The sequence below is a fragment of the Muscardinus avellanarius genome (genome assembly GCF_963383645.1).
Source record: "Muscardinus avellanarius genome assembly, chromosome: 3".
In the NCBI taxonomy this organism is placed as follows: Eukaryota; Metazoa; Chordata; class Mammalia; order Rodentia; family Gliridae; genus Muscardinus; species Muscardinus avellanarius.
In genome coordinates, this window is record NC_137788.1 from 53,656,574 (window position 1) to 53,673,433 (window position 16,860).

Sequence of the window (16,860 nt, forward strand, 5' to 3'; positions counted from 1 at the left end):
CATGAGGCCCAGAAAACCCCCTTCATTAGGCCACACATCTAAGCCAAATCCTTGAATACCAATAAATACCTGAGACTGTGTTTCAAAATATGCCATAAAATGTAAATAAGAATGACACATAGTTCAGCTCAAGTTCATACACAGCAGCAATGCTCAAGGTTAACAGTAAAACACATGCAGAAAATTGAACATGAGCTATCAGGCAAAGCCAGTTCTTGAAGAACAAAAATATTAATCTTAGGAAAACTTAATTATCCCTCTGAATGTATGATAATTGTTCATCTTGTTTATGTCAGATAAAATACACATTATTAGCAAAGTATGAGTTGCTGCCTCTGGTTTGGTTTGCTTGCTTAAGGAAGCATTCTAGGTTGTTGAAAATAAGAATTTAAAAGCTGGACATGAGCCGGGCGTGGTGGCACGTGCTTGTAATCCCTGCGCTTGGGAGGCTGAGACAGGAGGATCACACAGGTTCCAAGCCAGCCTCAGCTACTTGGTGAGGCTCCCAGCAACTTAGTGAGACCCTGTTTCCAAAAAATATATAAAATAGGTCTGGGAGTATAGCCTGGAGGTAGAAAGCCTCTGGGTTCCACCCCCAGTACCATAAAAATAAATAAACAAATAAAAGCTTGACATGGTGGTACAGGTCTGTAATTCCAGCAACTCAGGAAGCTAAGGCAGGAGGATTGCAAATTCAGGGACAGCTTGGGCAATTTAGCAAAACCCTCTCTCAAAACTAAAAGAAAAAAGAAATTAATAAGAATTTGGTTTTTATAGGATGCAATAGTTATACATGAAGTCTATGAAGAAGGAGCCGCGGCCAGAGATGGAAGACTTTGGGCCGGTGACCAAATATTAGAGGTATGTAACTTTGAGTTTTATGCTGGTAAATCACTGACCTTTATCTACAGGTCAATTTGTCTGTCTTTGGTTCAACTCTACCCTCACTGATTTTTCTCCCATTTAATAAAACATGTGCCATATTTCTTTTTATTCCCCCAGTGGGCACTAAATAACTCACTGGTGTAGAATCATGATATCAAGCTACATCTATAACTCTATTTTTTGGTTCAAAACAGGGTCTTTCTAGTTTGCTGAGACTGGCCTTGAACTTATAATCCTCCTGTCTCAGCCTCCCACATATGGGATTACAGGTGTGTACTACCATGCCTGGCTAAAACTTTTTTAATTAAAAGAAAAAGCATATCTTGTGGTTCTATTATTTTAATATCTAATATGACTGTATAATATTGTGACTAGATTTTTTGCTTCTCTATTATAAATTTCCTTCTAAAAACATATACATAAAAAGACACACACATAAACATATGTACTTTTTTTTTTTTTTTGCAGAACCCAGGGGCATTCTACCTCTGAGCTATACTCCCAGCCCTATTTTTTATTTTTTATTTTGAAACAGGGTCTCACTAAGTTGTGGAGGGCCTCACTAGGGAGCTGAGGCTGTCCACGAACTGTGATCCTCCTGTCTAAGCTTCCTAAGTACTGGGATTACAAGCGTGTGCCACCACGCCCACTATACTTAATGCTTTTAAAACTTAAATTATATCTTAAATATGATTTTCATAATATTACTGAACCTTTGGGTCAAGTGAAAGTCCATGTCTTTCCACCAGTGTTTTCAAGATGATGAAAAAAAAATAGAATCTTTTTTCTTTCAGTGGTAAATAGCACTCATTAAAAACTGAAAATCTCAGGCTGGTATGGTGGCTCATGCTTGTAATCCCAGTATATGGAAGGCTGAGACAGGAGGATCTCAGGTTTAAGGCCAGCCTCAGAATGTTAGGTTCTCATCTAAGACCCTGTATCAAAACAAAAAATAAAAAACGGGCTAGAGATATAACTCAGAGGAAGAATACCCCTAGGTTCAATCCCCAGTAACACACACACACACACACACACACACACACACACACACACACTTCTCAGGCTGCAACTCAGCCATAGAGCACTTGCCTAGCATGCACGTAGCCCTAGATTGGATCCCCAAACCACAAAAATAAATAAATGAATAAATAAAATAGAAATGCTTAGCGTGACTCTTTTCTTCAATTGCCTCTCATTTAGCCAAGTTGCTAAGGCCTTTTAAAAAGTGCCAGGGTGGGCAGCAGAGGAAGCCAGTGCCAGGCGTTCTGATAGGGGAACTAAAGAGCTTTTGCAACAGTGTGAAACCTTTAGGCAACATTTCTTTCTTTCATTGCATGAAATTAATGGAATAGTTAACATTTTATGGTGAGTATGTGCATTTTTGCTTTGCAACTTTAATATAGCACATTACGAATGACATCATAAAGTTTTATTTTCCCCTTTGGTGGTTCTTGCCTGCCTCCCAAGATGAAACCAGGGGTGTAATTAAGGGCAGAAAACGCAGGTGAGAAGGGGTTAAAGGAGAGGCTGAGCTGACCACAAATTAAATTGAGACCACGTTTCAGGCTTTCTCTGCAGGGCTTTGCTGTGCTTCATCTTTGGATTAGGGTATATTCCCAGGCTGTTCATTAAGGTGCAAGTGTATGAGGTTAGATAAATAAGCAAAGCCTATGGGGATTGGCTTGACTGCTTTAGCATACAACACAGGTGTGTGTGTGTGTGTGTGTGTGTGTGTGTAAGAGAGAGAGAGAGAAGAGAGATATCAGGGACTTGTGGGTTTGGGGTACTTGTTTTTCCCCTCCCTAGATTGTATAATTGTTTGGTATTCTCATAATTGGCTTTTTTAAGATGAGTAGGTTAAATACTTAAAATGATACAGATGAGCCAGGTGTGGTGGCACACATCTGTAATTCCAATACTTGGGAGGATGAGACAGGAGGATAAAATCAGCTTTGGCAACTTGGCAAAACCCTCAGCAACTTATCAAGGCCCTATTTCAAAATAAAACATTAAAAGAGCTCACAAAAAGCCAGACATGCCATGCTCACCTGTAATCCCAGTACTTGGGAGGCTGAGACAGGAGGATCATAGGTTCAAGAATAGCCTCAGCAACTTAGTGAGAGATTCTGTTTCCAGATAATAAAATAGGGATAGAATGCCCCTGAATAGAATCCCCAGCACTACAAAAAATAGAAATTTTAAGCCAATCCCAGCACTTGAGAAGCTGAGACAGGAGGATCTCAGGTTCATGGCCAGCCTCAGAAACTTAGTGAGGCTCTCTGCAATGTAGACCCTGTTTCAAGATAAATAAAGATAGAATAAGGCTGATGGTATAGCTTGGAGATAAGAATGCCCCTGGGTTTAATCCCCAGTGCAACCAAAAATAATAGCAATAATAATAATAACAATGGCTGGGAGGTAGCTTAGAGGTAGACTGCTCCTGGGTTCACTTCCCACTACTGGGGGAAAAAATGTACACTCTATATATTTATTTTTTATTGATTTTACCTCAAAAAAATTAACCATCTCTATTTGTGTTGAGTAGGCCCTCAGCTCTCTTTTATAACTGCTGTCTTTTATAGAGTATATTCATATGTAAGTGAACACTGAGTAAAGATTAGCATGACGCCAGACACAGTGGTGCAAACTTGTAATCTCAACTATTTGAGAGACTGATGAATGAGAATACCAAGTTCCAGAGCAGCCTGGACAACTTAGTGAGACCTAGTCTCAAAATAAAAATACAGTGCTGGGTGTGGTGGTGGCTGCCTATAATCCCACTACTTGGGAGGCTGAGATTTGAGTCCAGCCTCAGCAATTTAATGAGGCCCTGAGCAACTTACTCCTTGGTTCAATCCCCAGTACTCAAAAAAAAAAAAAAAAAAAAAAGAAAAGAAAAAAAACCAGGCTCCTTTCTTAGACAGGAGTACTCTATATGTTTAGGTAAGAAATACAGCTCAAAGTTTGGTCAAGAAACATGGTCCTTTCTAAGCAGGCTGGACCCATGCCTGGAGGTGTTTGGGTTGCAGCTGATGAGCACAGATGCGTGTTATGTCATCAGCCTGGGACCTGGAGGACACAGGCCAACTCTGGTGGGGGTTTTGAGACCACAAAGCAGGGTCTCCTCAGTAGGTACTAATGTGGGGACTATGGTCTTATGATCCCCACATCAGCACTTTAAAACAATGGCCTTTCTGCACATTGGAGTCCTCTGCTTTCTACAAGCTGATCTCCCATGATTTTAATGCCACCCCTCATATTATGGTTAGGGCAAGTCAGATTTTGCTCCCAAAGATATAGTCAAATAAGTTTTTAGCATGGCAAGCTGTATGGTTCTGTGATGGGCATAGACTGTCTTCCTTCTGGTTCTCCTTCAGGCCAGTTCTTCCTTTTGCCCTACCCCCACCCCCATCATCCCCTCTGCGATGAGGCCAGTGGAAACAGGAAGACAGTGAACACTTGTTTTTTTCCTGTGGAGTAAAAGAATGAACTACTGTCCTGCTTCGGTTGTATTTTCATTCTCAAGCAATGGCTCACCTACTTCCCACATGTCCATCCTACCCAAGGGATGCAATAGCTTCCATTGACATGGGGCTTCTGAGAGTACTTCTCAAATCGGGAGCCTCGCTGTTATAACCTGTCCCCTGGGTCCTGAGTAACACTCAGAGCGCTTCCTAGAGGCACCTACGTAAGCCACTTCAAGGTCCTAGCCGCACTGGGATGCCTCCACCGTGGTCATCAGCACAGGGGGTGATGCGCCTGATAAGCAGAGCAGCAAATGAAATGGTGACTGAGATCACTGATCTAAGCTTACAGCTTAATGCCAGAACTTAGTAGGCACTGCTTTCACAATATTGGAGTCTCATGACAGTGCTTTTCTTTAAGTGCATTTGTTAGAGCCTTTCAGATGGTATTTAGAGGTTTAGTTCACCTTCAGTCCATGGAGAGCCCTTGTTTTTTGTTTTTGGTGTTTTTTTGTTTTGTTTTGTTTTGTTTTGTTTTTTATTGAGTAACAGGAGTGGTCTTGTGTGCCATCTATTGGAACAAAGGAAAATAATCAGTTCGGACCACATTTCTTAGGAGCACAGTTTGCGCCTCTGCTCTGTGGGTTTACCTTGCAAATGGTGAGAATGTGTTTAGTGGCCTAAAGTATCTAAATGAAGTGGGCGTGTGGGAGGAGAAGCACCCCCAGCTGCAGTCACCTCCGTGCCCGGTAAAATACCAGCCTCTAACTTAATTAAACATAACTGTGTGCCAGGCCCTGTGCCAAAAGCCTGGTAGGGTTTAAGGGTTTATTACATTTAGTCTTCATGATGCTAAGTAGGCTTTGGGGAGTGTGTGTGTGTGTGTGTGTGTGTGTGTGTGTGTGTGTAACATGCACACATGAATAGTACTGGGAATTGAACCCAGAGGCACTCTACCTTTGATCTACACCCCCATCCATTTTTATTTATTTTTTTGTTGTTGCTGGTTTTTGTGTGGGGGGGGGGGTCTGGGGATGGAATGCAGAGGCATTTGACCTCTGAACTACACCCCCTGCCCAATTTTTTATTCTTTTATTTTCTTTTTCTTTTTTTTTTTTTTTTTTTTTTTTTTTTTTTTTTTTTTTGGTGGTACTGGGGTTCCTGGAAGCCCTTTACCTCCGGGCTACACTCCCAGACCTATTTTTACATTTTTTTTTGGAAACAGGGTCTCCTAAGCCAGCGCGCGCGGCTGGCTTTGAACCTGTACGATCCTCCTGTCTCTGCCTCCCAAGCGCGGGGATTACAAGCGTGCGCCACCACGCCCGGCTTATTCTTTATTTTGAAACAGGATCTCACTAAGTTTCTGAGGCTGGCCTTAAACTTTCAATTCTCCTGTCTCAGCCTTCCAACTACCGGAATTATTACAGGCATGTTCCACCAACACCCAACCTAAATAGGCACTATTATGCTGCATAATTTATATATATCACAGAAGCTCAGCATAAGTAGCTTCTACAGGGATTCCCATAGCCATGAAGTTGGAATCAGCCCCATCTCTAAAGTTCATATGTGTCTAAAACCCAGGTTCTTAACCTATTTAGAAGTAGTTTTCACGTGAACAGTGAAGAATGAAGATGTCAGAGGCCGGGCGTGGTGGCGCACGCTTGTAATCCCCGCGCTTGGGAGGCTGAGACAGGAGGATCGCACAGGTTCGAAGCACAGGTTCGAAGCCAGCCTCAGCTACTTAGTGAGGCTCTCGGAACATAGTGAGACCCTGCTTCCAAATAAAGTCTAAAAAATAGGTCTGGGAGTATAGCCTGGAGGTAGAAAGCCCCCTGGGTTCCACCCCCAGTACCACAAAAAAAAAAAAAAAAAGAATGAAGATGTCAGATCCAGATCCAGTAAGCAAACTGAGTCTAAAAATGTTGACTGAGCCCGGCGTGGTAGTGCACACGTGTAATCCCAAATACTTGGGAGACTGAGACAGGAGGATTACAGGTTTGAGGACAGCCTTAGTAACTTAGCAAGATCCTGTTTTAAAGTAAAATATAAAAAAGATTGGGAGTAAAGCTCAGTGGTAGAACACCCCTGAGTTCAACCCCTAGTGCTATAAAAATAAATAAATAATAAATAAATAAATAAATAAATAAATGTGCTGCCTGAGCACTATTATTTATTTCCCTTCAACCTTAAATAAGTCTGCTCGCTCTCACGCACATGTGCCTTTCTCCTTCCCCTCTTCCTCCCTCCCTCCGTCCCTCCCTCTCTCTCTCTCCCTCTCTCTCTCATTACAGTAAAGTTCACAGCAGTATGATCTGAGCGACCATACACACTGTCGCGCCCTCTGTGCCTCTGTGGGGTGGCTTGTGTAAGGCTCTCCTTTTTATTTGAGGCAGCTCATGCTGCCCGTGGTCACACCTGTGTGCTTTGGAAGAGCCTGGAAATTTCTAAAGGTTTTTTTGCTGATTGGATCAGGAGCTCTGGCAGCAGAGACCTCTGCTGTCAGCAGCCCACTCAGGACCTTGCTGTTACAGGTTAATGGGGTTGATCTGAGGAGCTCCAGCCATGAAGAGGCTATCACAGCCCTGAGGCAGACGCCGCAGAAGGTGCGGTTGGTAGTGTACAGAGACGAGGCACACTACCGGGACGAAGAGAACTTGGAGATATTCCCTGTGGATCTGCAGAAGAAGGCTGGCCGGGGACTGGGCCTGAGCATCGTTGGGAAGCGGTAAGGGCGTGCTGGGCAAGGCAGCGTGGGCCTTTCCTAACGCACCCGTGAACCCTGAAACATAAAGCATGGTGTAACTGTGTGGTGAGATTCTAAAGCCAAGATAGTTATGAATTCATGAACACCATAGGTCAGATTTCTGAGCAATGCCTTATTTAAAAAAAAAAAAAAAAAAAAAAAAAGCTGGGCGCGGTGGCGCACACTTGTAATTCCCACGCTTGGGAGGCAGAGATAGGAGGATCGTGCAGGTTCGAAGCCAGCCTCTCTAGCTGAAGAGACCCTGTTTCCAAATAAAAATATAAAAAATAAGAGTCTGGGAGTGTAGCCCATAGTTAGAAGGGTTTCCAGGAACCCCAATACCACCAAATTAATTAATTAATTAATTAATTTTAAAAACTTGCCTTATCAAAATAGAACTCCAAGCCAGATCAACCCAGTTTGTCCAAATTTCCTTCTAGAGTAAGAACAGCTAACAAGGTCCTTGCAACTTGGAATACTTAGATCTGAGGCTTGTAGTTAACTAATGCAGCTATATGCATGAAACAGTAATAGCGCGAGGTAGATTTACATGATGTTAAAGTTGATCTGGTTGAGTTGAGTGGCAAACAAATTCTTCATGACAGTAGTTCTCTTTTAGAAAGATGTCCCCAGCTGAGCACCACTCAGATGAGCCTCTCATCCCAACTGTTCAGGAGGCTGAGGCAGAAGGATGCCAAATTCAAGGCCAGGCTCAGCAGCTTAATAACACCCTCTCTCAAAGTTTCAAAACTAAAATGACAAGGGCACGGGATGTGGCTGAGTGGTAGAGTGCCCGTGTTGAATCCCTGGTACTGTAACAAAAGAAAGATGTCCCCACATCAGAGTTTGCACCAAAAATGAAAATTGGTGAGAAGTTGCTGTTTTGAAATCTATGCTGCTTACCCATATTATAGGAATCTTAGTCATTATTTCAGGGTAGTCTTAATAGTTTTCTCATTTGGTAAATTAGAAAGGAAATTGATATCATGAACCAATCATTCTAGGTTCGGTGGCTTGCTGGCTCTGGGTATTTAGTGTGTTCTTATCCCAATAGGCCTGTGCATTCCCAGGCGATACCCCAACTATGGCCTGAAATTGTATCACCCATCTTCTTAGGGAGGACTCAAGGTGGTTTAATTAATAACTTCACAAGCCCTCATGTACCTCTGATGACTAGCCTAGTGCCTTTGGTTTTTTTGTTGTTGTTGTTGTTTTGTTTCTTTTTTTTTTTTAGCAAACTATTTATAAGCTAATTTTTTCATTCTGTGTTTGTCTTTTTCTTTTTTTCTTTTTTCTTTTTCCTTTTTTGAAACAGGGTCTTGCTAAGTTGCTGGGGCTAGCCGTGAACCTGAATCCTCCTGTTTTAGCGTCCCAAGTCCTGGGATGATAGGCATGTACCACCCCGCCCAGCCACACCATCATTTAAGTACTGATTTTGTGCCAAGAACTGTCTTGTCATGCTACCAGTTTTTACTTTGGCACCCATGAAAATACATTACCAAAAAGAAAGCTGAATCTCTTATATTTCTAAATAAAAATTAATGCATATCCAACAGAGCAACTAATGAAGAATATTGAAGTTTGTTTTCTTGATTCAATGCATATACCTGGGAATGTCCCCAGGTACATGTATGCATTAAAATAATTAGAGCAGTGGGTTTTGCCTTCTTATCATGTAAGGGATTGATGAAATAGTCTTCATAGAGCATCAGCACGTCAGGTTGAATTTGGAAGGAATGTTTACATTTCTTAGCACAAAAACTTTCATTGTGGGCCAGGTGTAATGGCACATGCTTGGAATCCTAGCATTGCGGAGGCAGAGACGGGAGGATCACAGACAGCTTCAGCTACTTAGGCCCTTCACAACTCAGTGAGATCCTGTTTCAAAAAATAAAAAAAGACTAAAATAAAAAAATAGGGCTGGGGTGGGGTATAGCTCAGAGGAACAGTGACCCTGGGTTCCATCTCCAGTACCATAAAAAAATTTTTTTTTTATTGTAACGGTTCAGATGTATATCTCTCAAAATTCCAGTTTCCTGTGACTAACAAGTCAAAGCTTTGGAATTATCTTAAAGATATTCTTGCAGGAATAAAAATCTATACTGCTTAAAGAATGAAAATAAAATTTATATCCACTATCTGGTACTAATAAGAATTAAAAGATACTAATAATGTTTCATAATAAGTGAAATTATGGAAAATCCACAGAATAGTATGCAGCCATAAAAAACGAGGACATTTAAAGTGCAAATGAAAATCACTTGTAGTTGGAGGTATAGTTCAGTAGAAAAACAGATACTTAGCATGTGTGAAAGGCACTTGCTTCAGTCCTCAGTACCAATAAAAAGAAAAGAGATTAGTTGCCAGCCAGGTGTGGTAGCAAATGCTTGTAATCCCAGTACCTGACAGGCTGAGACAGGAGGATCACAGGTTCAAGGCCAGCCTCAGCAATTTAGTGAGACCTTTTTCAAAATAAGAAATAAAATGGGGCTGGGCATGGTGGCACAGGTTTATAATCCCAGCATTTGGGAGGCTGAGACCTGGAGGATTGCGGTTCGTGGACAGCCTCAGCTACTTAGTGAGGCCCTCTGCAACTCAGTGAGACCTGGTTTCAAAATAAAGAATAAAAAATAGGGCAGGGGGTGTAGCTCGGTGGTCAAATCCCCCTGGGTTCCATCCCAAGACCCGCAAAAAAAAAAAAAAAAAAAAGAAATAAGATGGGACTGGAAATGTGGCTTGGAGGTAGAACCCCCTAAATTCAATCCCCAGCACCACTACAAAAAAAAAGTTGCTAAATTGTATTAAGTGAAAAAACAAAATTAAAGAAAAACTGAAAACCAAAAGGAGTCCATGCGTGCTCAGTCTGAGACACACGTCCGTACTATGCATGGACACATTTGCTCACATGTAGTCAGATTGTCCCTGTACCCACCCAAGAAACATGTATTGAGGGTTGCCTCTAGAAGGGAACTTGGATACTGAAAAAAAAAGATGAAACTTCCCAAGATATACACTTTTTTTTACGTTTTGAATTTTGTGATATAAATGTATTTACTCATCAAATAAATTTAATTAAGACTTTAAAAATAATAAAGGCAAACTGGGCATGGTGGCACATACCTATAATTCCATTACTTGGGGGGCTGAGAAAGGAGGATCACAGGTTTGAGGACAGCCTCAACAATAGTAGTAAGACTCTCAGCAACCTGTGAAACCCTGTTTCAAAACAAAGACAAATAAATAAATGGATGGATAGATAGATAGATAGATAGATAGATAGATAAATGAGAGCTTGGGGGGAAGCTCAGAGATAAAATGCCCCTGGGTTCATTTCCCAGTGCCACAAAAGGTAAATAAAGGCAAAAAAAAGTAAGAGAGGCTAAAGGTAGATCAATGTAAGCACCTTACACATTGTGGTTTGTTTTGTTTTGGTACTATGGATTGAATTGAGGGGCATTTCACCTCTGAGCCATACTCCCAGCCCTATCCCTCCCACCCCCCTGTGGTCCTAGGTTGAACCCAGGGGCATCCTATCTCCAAGCTACACCCCCCCAGCCCACTTTTTTATTCTTTATTTTTGAAACAGAGTCTTACCAAGTTGTGGGGGGCCTCACTAAGTAGCTGAGGCTGGCTGCGAACCCTGATCCTCCTGTCTCAGCCTCCTGAGTACTGGGATAACAAGTGTGCACCACCATGCCTATGCCCAGCTTTTTTTTTTTTTTTTTTCTTAACAGAGTCTGTCTTACTAAATTGTTGAAAGCCTCACTTAACTGCTGAGGCTGGCCTCAAACCCGTGATCCTTTCTCAGATTCTCAAATACTGGGATTACAGGCATGTGCCATCACACCTGGAGCCATTTTAAGCATACTTAACTCCACATTTTAAAGTAATTTTTACCTGGGCATGGAGCTGCATTCCCAGTATGTAGGAGGCTGAGATGGGAAGATTGCAAGTTCAAGGCCAATTTCAACAACTTGGTGAGACCCTGTCTGAAAATAAAAGAGAAAAAGGACTAGGGAATGTAGCTCAGTGGTAGAGCACCCCTAAGTACAGTCCCAAGTACCACAAATAAATAAATTTCTGTCATCTTAGCCATGTGTGGTGGCGCATGTTTCTAATCCCAGCATTTGAGAGGCTGAGACCGGAGGATGGCGGTTCCCGGACAGCCTCAGCTACTTAGTGAGGCCCTCCGTAACTTAGTGAGACCCTTGTTTCAAAATAAAGAATAAAAAATAGGGCCGGGGGTGTAACTCAGAGGTGAATGCCCCTGGGTTGCATCCCCAGACCCACAAAAAAAAAATTCATCTTACAGAAATTATGCCTTGGACCAATAAAAATAAATATACGATAGTCAAAGTAGGCATCAACTGTTTCAAGGTAAGCACTCCGGAAGTCATCATTTGGGTGGTTAGTGGATAGTGTTTGCTTTGATGGTTTTATAGAGTCCTTCTTCCAAGTGCTATGATTTGATGCATCTGTATAGAAAGCTAGTAATCGCAGGTTTTAATTAGAAGGTACTAGGTTGTGCCTGTGACCCCGCTGCTTTCTGGTGTGAACAGGAATGGAAGTGGAGTGTTTATTTCTGACATCGTGAAAGGTGGAGCCGCAGACCTGGATGGGAGGTTGATTCAGGGGGACCAGATCTTATCTGTGAATGGGGAGGACATGAGAAACGCCTCACAGGAGACGGTGGCCACCATTCTCAAGGTGAGTGAGTCCTGGGCTGCCCCGCCCCAAACCCACTGGGAACTGCTCCGTACACCTTGATTATAAACGGGGCTGGATTTATTCTCTCATTTCTCTAGAAATAAAATCTCTTCAAGTGACCAGGAATAGCTTTAAAAGAAAGCTATGTAGTAGTGACTAGCAAAATGGAAGAGAAGGGATGCCTAAGCTAGTTTTTCAGACTTTTGGAAATTCCAGTTATCCTCAGTTGTCCAAGTGCATTGTATGGGGCAGATTCTCCTGGAGCACAGAATCCATCCTCCTCCCGTGGACTCTGTCAGGGAAAGTTAGAGAGTATCCGCACCAATTCCTCCACTTCACAACTGAAAATTAGAAAGCAGCTTGTCATGCCAAATCCCAAGGCTCTGCTGGAGGGTGCCAGCCACCCCCGCTGCCTCTCCCCGCACTGTGAGGGTGTGCAGGTTAGAAACACGCTTCCCACCTCTGCCGTGCGACCCCTTCTTCCATTCACCTCTTGCCAGGCACGGTTTAGTCCGTGGTTAGCAAATAACCATGGAAGCTTTCACAGAAACAGGTGAATTTCGTTTTAAAATTCTGATCTCTCAAAGGAGCTACCAGTCACAATGTGAGAGAAGATTTCTGTTTGTGGCTGGTCTTCGTATTTGATTTTGCCTTCCTCTTCACCATTTTTTCCTAATTATTTTGCTATTCATAAAGGGAGGTGAATTAAAATTGAATCCGTTTGATACATTGGAAGAAGTCACGAGATGACTGCTATTGGACGTCTAAGTCCACATTATTTTATTCAGCGTTCGAATGAGCCAGTCTCCTTGATGCCTGTTGATTTCATGACCCCTTTCTCATTCTTGGCTCCAGAGCTGAGTGGAGGCTTTGCTGTGGCGTTTTAGAACCTAAGTGCTACTGCTTTTCATTTCCGTCCTTTTCTCTTCTTGTCTTCCCAAGTGTGCACAGGGGCTGGTGCAGCTGGAGATTGGACGACTCCGAGCCGGTTCCTGGGCCTCCTCAAGGAAGATGTCTCAGAACAGTCAGGTTGTCGATGGTCTCAGCAAACTGACTCACCCTCCAGCTCCCATTGGGAGACGGTTCCTCATCACATAAATGATTGTTTAGAATCAATGTTTAGCCTATAGCGTAGTCACAACCACCAAGCTCAGTGTATTTTCATGTGTTTGAAATAAAAATGAAAGGTGGGATGGAAATTCATTAATCCCTAGATTTTTCTCTCCTTAATTGCCTGCAAATGTTTTCCTAGAACCACTTTTCTCTCCCACTATTAGTTCTATTTTGCCTTTGCACACAGCTGTGTTTATTTTTTTTTTTAAAAAGAGGCAACATCTGGTAGTAATTTGACCCTCATTAGCACAACATTGTTCTACTCATTCAATTAAATATTGCTGTAAAGTTAACTTGTGAATAGCCCCTCACACATGCTGAAGGCAATTAATGTGTACTCCTAGGAGATCCAAGTGCAGGGGGCCCTCCCATGGGAGGGAGGCCTTAGTGGGTGATATTTTCTGGGTTAGCAAACATCTTATGTGTATGCACCAGGCTGATGTAAGTGCCACTTTTCCTTTTTTAAGCAAAATATATTTCAGTTTGTTTTTTTCATTATAATGTCTGACACAGTCAAGATGGTAGACTGTGTGGTTAGTCCCATTTGGTGCAAAAAAATAATAATAATAATAAGTGCAACTGCAAAAACTTGCAAGTGACGCCTGCTCTCCCCCAGAAGTTGTAGCCAAGCCTTTGTTTTGAAGTTAAAAGCCTGACTTCTGGTCCCCTCCATGGTTGCCTTAGACTTCACACCTCTGCAGGCCTTTGTCTGGACAATTCTCTGACTTGTGGCGAGCATACAGGTGCTTCCGGAAAGATTCGAGCTGCCTCCTTTGCCTCGCTGCTGTCCCAGAGTGGTCAGGGAGAAAGAGCCTTGTTCAGATAGGATTGCAGACTAGCCGGCTTGTCTCAGGGAATCTCCAAAGCAGCCAGCCCAAGGAAACACCAGATTAAGTTTGGAACTTCTTTTTTCATTGCCGGTTTACATAACGGGCAGCAAAAATAGGTACTGAGATGTGGCGTTGCTGCTGCTGCTGCGGATTCCAGGAGGCAGCAGGTAGTGTCGATGCTGTCCAGGCCGACACGGCCGGCGGCCCTGGGGCGGCCGGTGGTCTCTAGCCAGGCTTCTCCTGATGGCTTCTGTGTGTCGAAAAATTTCATTAACGCCTCCGTGTGCCCAGGAGACTAGCGTGCAGAATGAACCATACTAGAGATGAAATTGTTCTTCCTGCTGGAGCGTGTGTGAGAGAGAGCTACACAGAGGAGATTTCATTTCATTTCACTTCGAAAGGAGTTTGAGGGAAAGGAGAAAGCATCCCAGACAGAGAAGCAGATGTGCAAAGGCACCCCGGGATCAGAGGGACTTATGGGGTGTTTTGTTTTGTCATGGGGAGTTGTATGTTTTTGTGTGTGTGGTACTGGGGATACAACCTGGTGGGGGAGGGGGTCCACCTCTTGGCTACACCCCAGCCCTATTTTCCTTTTTTTTTTTTTTTTTTGGAATAGGGTCTTGCTAAGTTACTACACACTGTCCTGAATGAAACCCGTGATCCTCCTATCTCAGACTCCCAAGGATTGGGATTCTAAGCATGAGCCTGTGTTTTTAAAGAAAGAGTTTGGAGTGACAGCTGAGGTGCTAGGTAGAACCGGATTCCCGATATTCCTGAGAGACGTATATGCCCATCTACATGATTAATAAAGTTCACGATCAGATTAGATACATAGCTCCTAAGTTTGGATGTCATTAAATGACCCAAAAAATCCATTACCATTTATCTGGCATATACATGGAGCCACTAGATTTCAACCACCTGGGACAAAATATCAAGTGCTTTTCCCTAGCTTTCTTATAAGGACATTTATTTCAGAGGGTAAAGAAGTTTAATTCCGTTTTTTAAGTAAATATATTTGATCATCACCTTGTGTTTTTTGTTTGTTTGTTTGTTTGTTTGTTTGTTTTTGCAGGTCTGGGGATGGAGCCCAGGGGCATGCTACCTCCAAGCTACACCCCCTATTTTTTATTCTTTATTTTGAAACTGGGTCTCACTGAGTTGCAGAGGGCCTCACAGAGTAGCTGAGGCTGTCCACCAAATGCTGGGATTACAAGCGTGTGCCAGCACGCCTGGTATCACCTTGTTCTTAAAATCACGGCTGACGTAGATAAGAGACCGGCCTCTTTGGAGGCTTGCAGCAACTATAGAAGGGAAGTTTCTCTGTCAGCCTGCGTTAAAGGCCATGATGCCATTCCTAGGCATGTTCACATCTAGATTTATTTAAAGCAGATAGGAACTTCTAGGGACACAGATTTCCTTCTGAGCCATTACAAAGTAGAGAGATAGGTGGCACCTTTTGAAGAATACAGAGAATTAAAACTCACTGACTTGGTCCATAGAAAGTGGTTCATTAGAGCCGAGCGTGGTGGCGCACGCGCGTAATCCCAGCATTCGGGAGGCTGAGACTGGAGGATCGCGGTTCACAGACAGCCTCAGCTACTTAGTGAGGCCCTCTGCAACTCAGTGAGACCCAGTTTCAAAATAAATAATAAAAAAAAAATAGGGCAGGGAGTATAGCTCAGAGGTTGAATACCCCTGGGGTTCCATCCCCAGACCCACAAAAAAAAAAAAAAAGTGGTTCATTAGGAGAGAACTTGTAGCTTTGCAGCCACTGGGTCCTTCCTTGTAGAAAGGCTTTTTCCTCTAACCAGGAAGCATCTTTACTCTGTGGAGAAAATTGTGTATTAGAAAATAATACACAATAAAATTGTGTATTAGAAAATACCTCAGGTAACTCAGAGAGCATAGCTAGGCACAATCCGTATTTATAAAGGCCTTGACAACACATTGTTCTGAGACGTTTAAGTAATTAATATAGTATCGTTTATTGAATCATATTCTTTCAGAAAAAAATATTAAAAATGTTGAAATGTATGTATGTATTCTGAAGTGTACTGACATTTACAACTTACAGTTAAATGAATTTTTTTAAATGAGACAAACTTTGGTGCAGCAGCACATGCCTATAACCCCAGCTACTCAGGAGGCTGAGACAGGATGCCAAGTTCAAGACCAATCTGAGTTATTTAGTGAGACTCTCAAAATAAACAATAAAAAGGCCTTGGAATGTGACTCTGGTAGAACATCACTGGGTTCAATTCCTCGTACCACCCAAAATTTTAAAAAGATAAATTGATTAATAGATAACATTTTGGGGGTTCCTGGGGATGGAACCCAGGGACATTCTACCTTCAAGCTACACCTCCAGCCTTATTTTTTATTCTTTATTTGGAAACAGGGTCTCACTGAGTTGCAAAGGGCCTCACTAAGTAGCTGAGGCTGTCTGCAAACCGCAACCCTCCAGTCTCAGCCTCCTGAATGCTGGGATTACAAGCATGCACCACCACACTCGGCCTAGATAACATTATAAACAAAATACAGCATTGTTGTTGTTTTTCTGTGGTACTGGGTATGGAACCCAGGAGCTTTCTACCTCCAGGCTATACTCCCAGACCTATTTTATATTTTATTTGGAAACAAGGTCTCACTAAGTTGCTGAGAGCCTCACTCAGTGGCTGAGGCTGGCTTCGAACCTGCACGATCCTCCTGTCTCAGCCTCCCAAGCGCTGGGATTACAAGCGTGCGCCACCACGCCCGGCTAGCATTGTTTAATTGTGAAGTCTAGGCAATATGTATATGAATATATATAATTCAACTTTTTATATGTTTGAAATTTTTCATATTTAAGGAATATTACATTAAACAACTTGTACCACAGAGTTAAAGAAATGGATCAAATTATAATTTAACAACTGACAATGATTTTAGGCTTAGCTTAAAATTTCAATGCAGTTGAGCATAGTATTGATAATTTGGTAGAAGACTATTCATTATTGGTGATGTTGTCTCTAGTGTAGAGGGCCTTCAGTATGTATTTAATTTTCATGAATAGCCATTGGCCATAAATAACTACATATTGTAATTATAGACATTTAAATGAAGAGACTAGCCA

At 42.4% G+C, this 16,860-nt stretch overlaps 1 protein-coding gene across 3 annotated transcripts in view; it reads left to right on the top strand.

The window, feature by feature from the left end:
- PATJ (PATJ crumbs cell polarity complex component) overlaps positions 1-16,860 on the top strand; it is a gene marked incomplete at both ends in the record, with an annotated part of 372,146 nt that overhangs the window by 317,066 nt on the left and 38,220 nt on the right. For all 3 annotated transcript variants that reach the window (XM_080692386.1, XM_080692387.1, XM_080692385.1), the window contains 4 exons: positions 778-861; positions 6,884-7,077; positions 11,655-11,802; positions 12,745-12,831. In XM_080692386.1, coding sequence (XP_080548512.1) covers positions 778-861; positions 6,884-7,077; positions 11,655-11,802; positions 12,745-12,831 — 513 coding nt within the window. The remainder of the gene's footprint in view (positions 1-777; positions 862-6,883; positions 7,078-11,654; positions 11,803-12,744; positions 12,832-16,860) is intronic.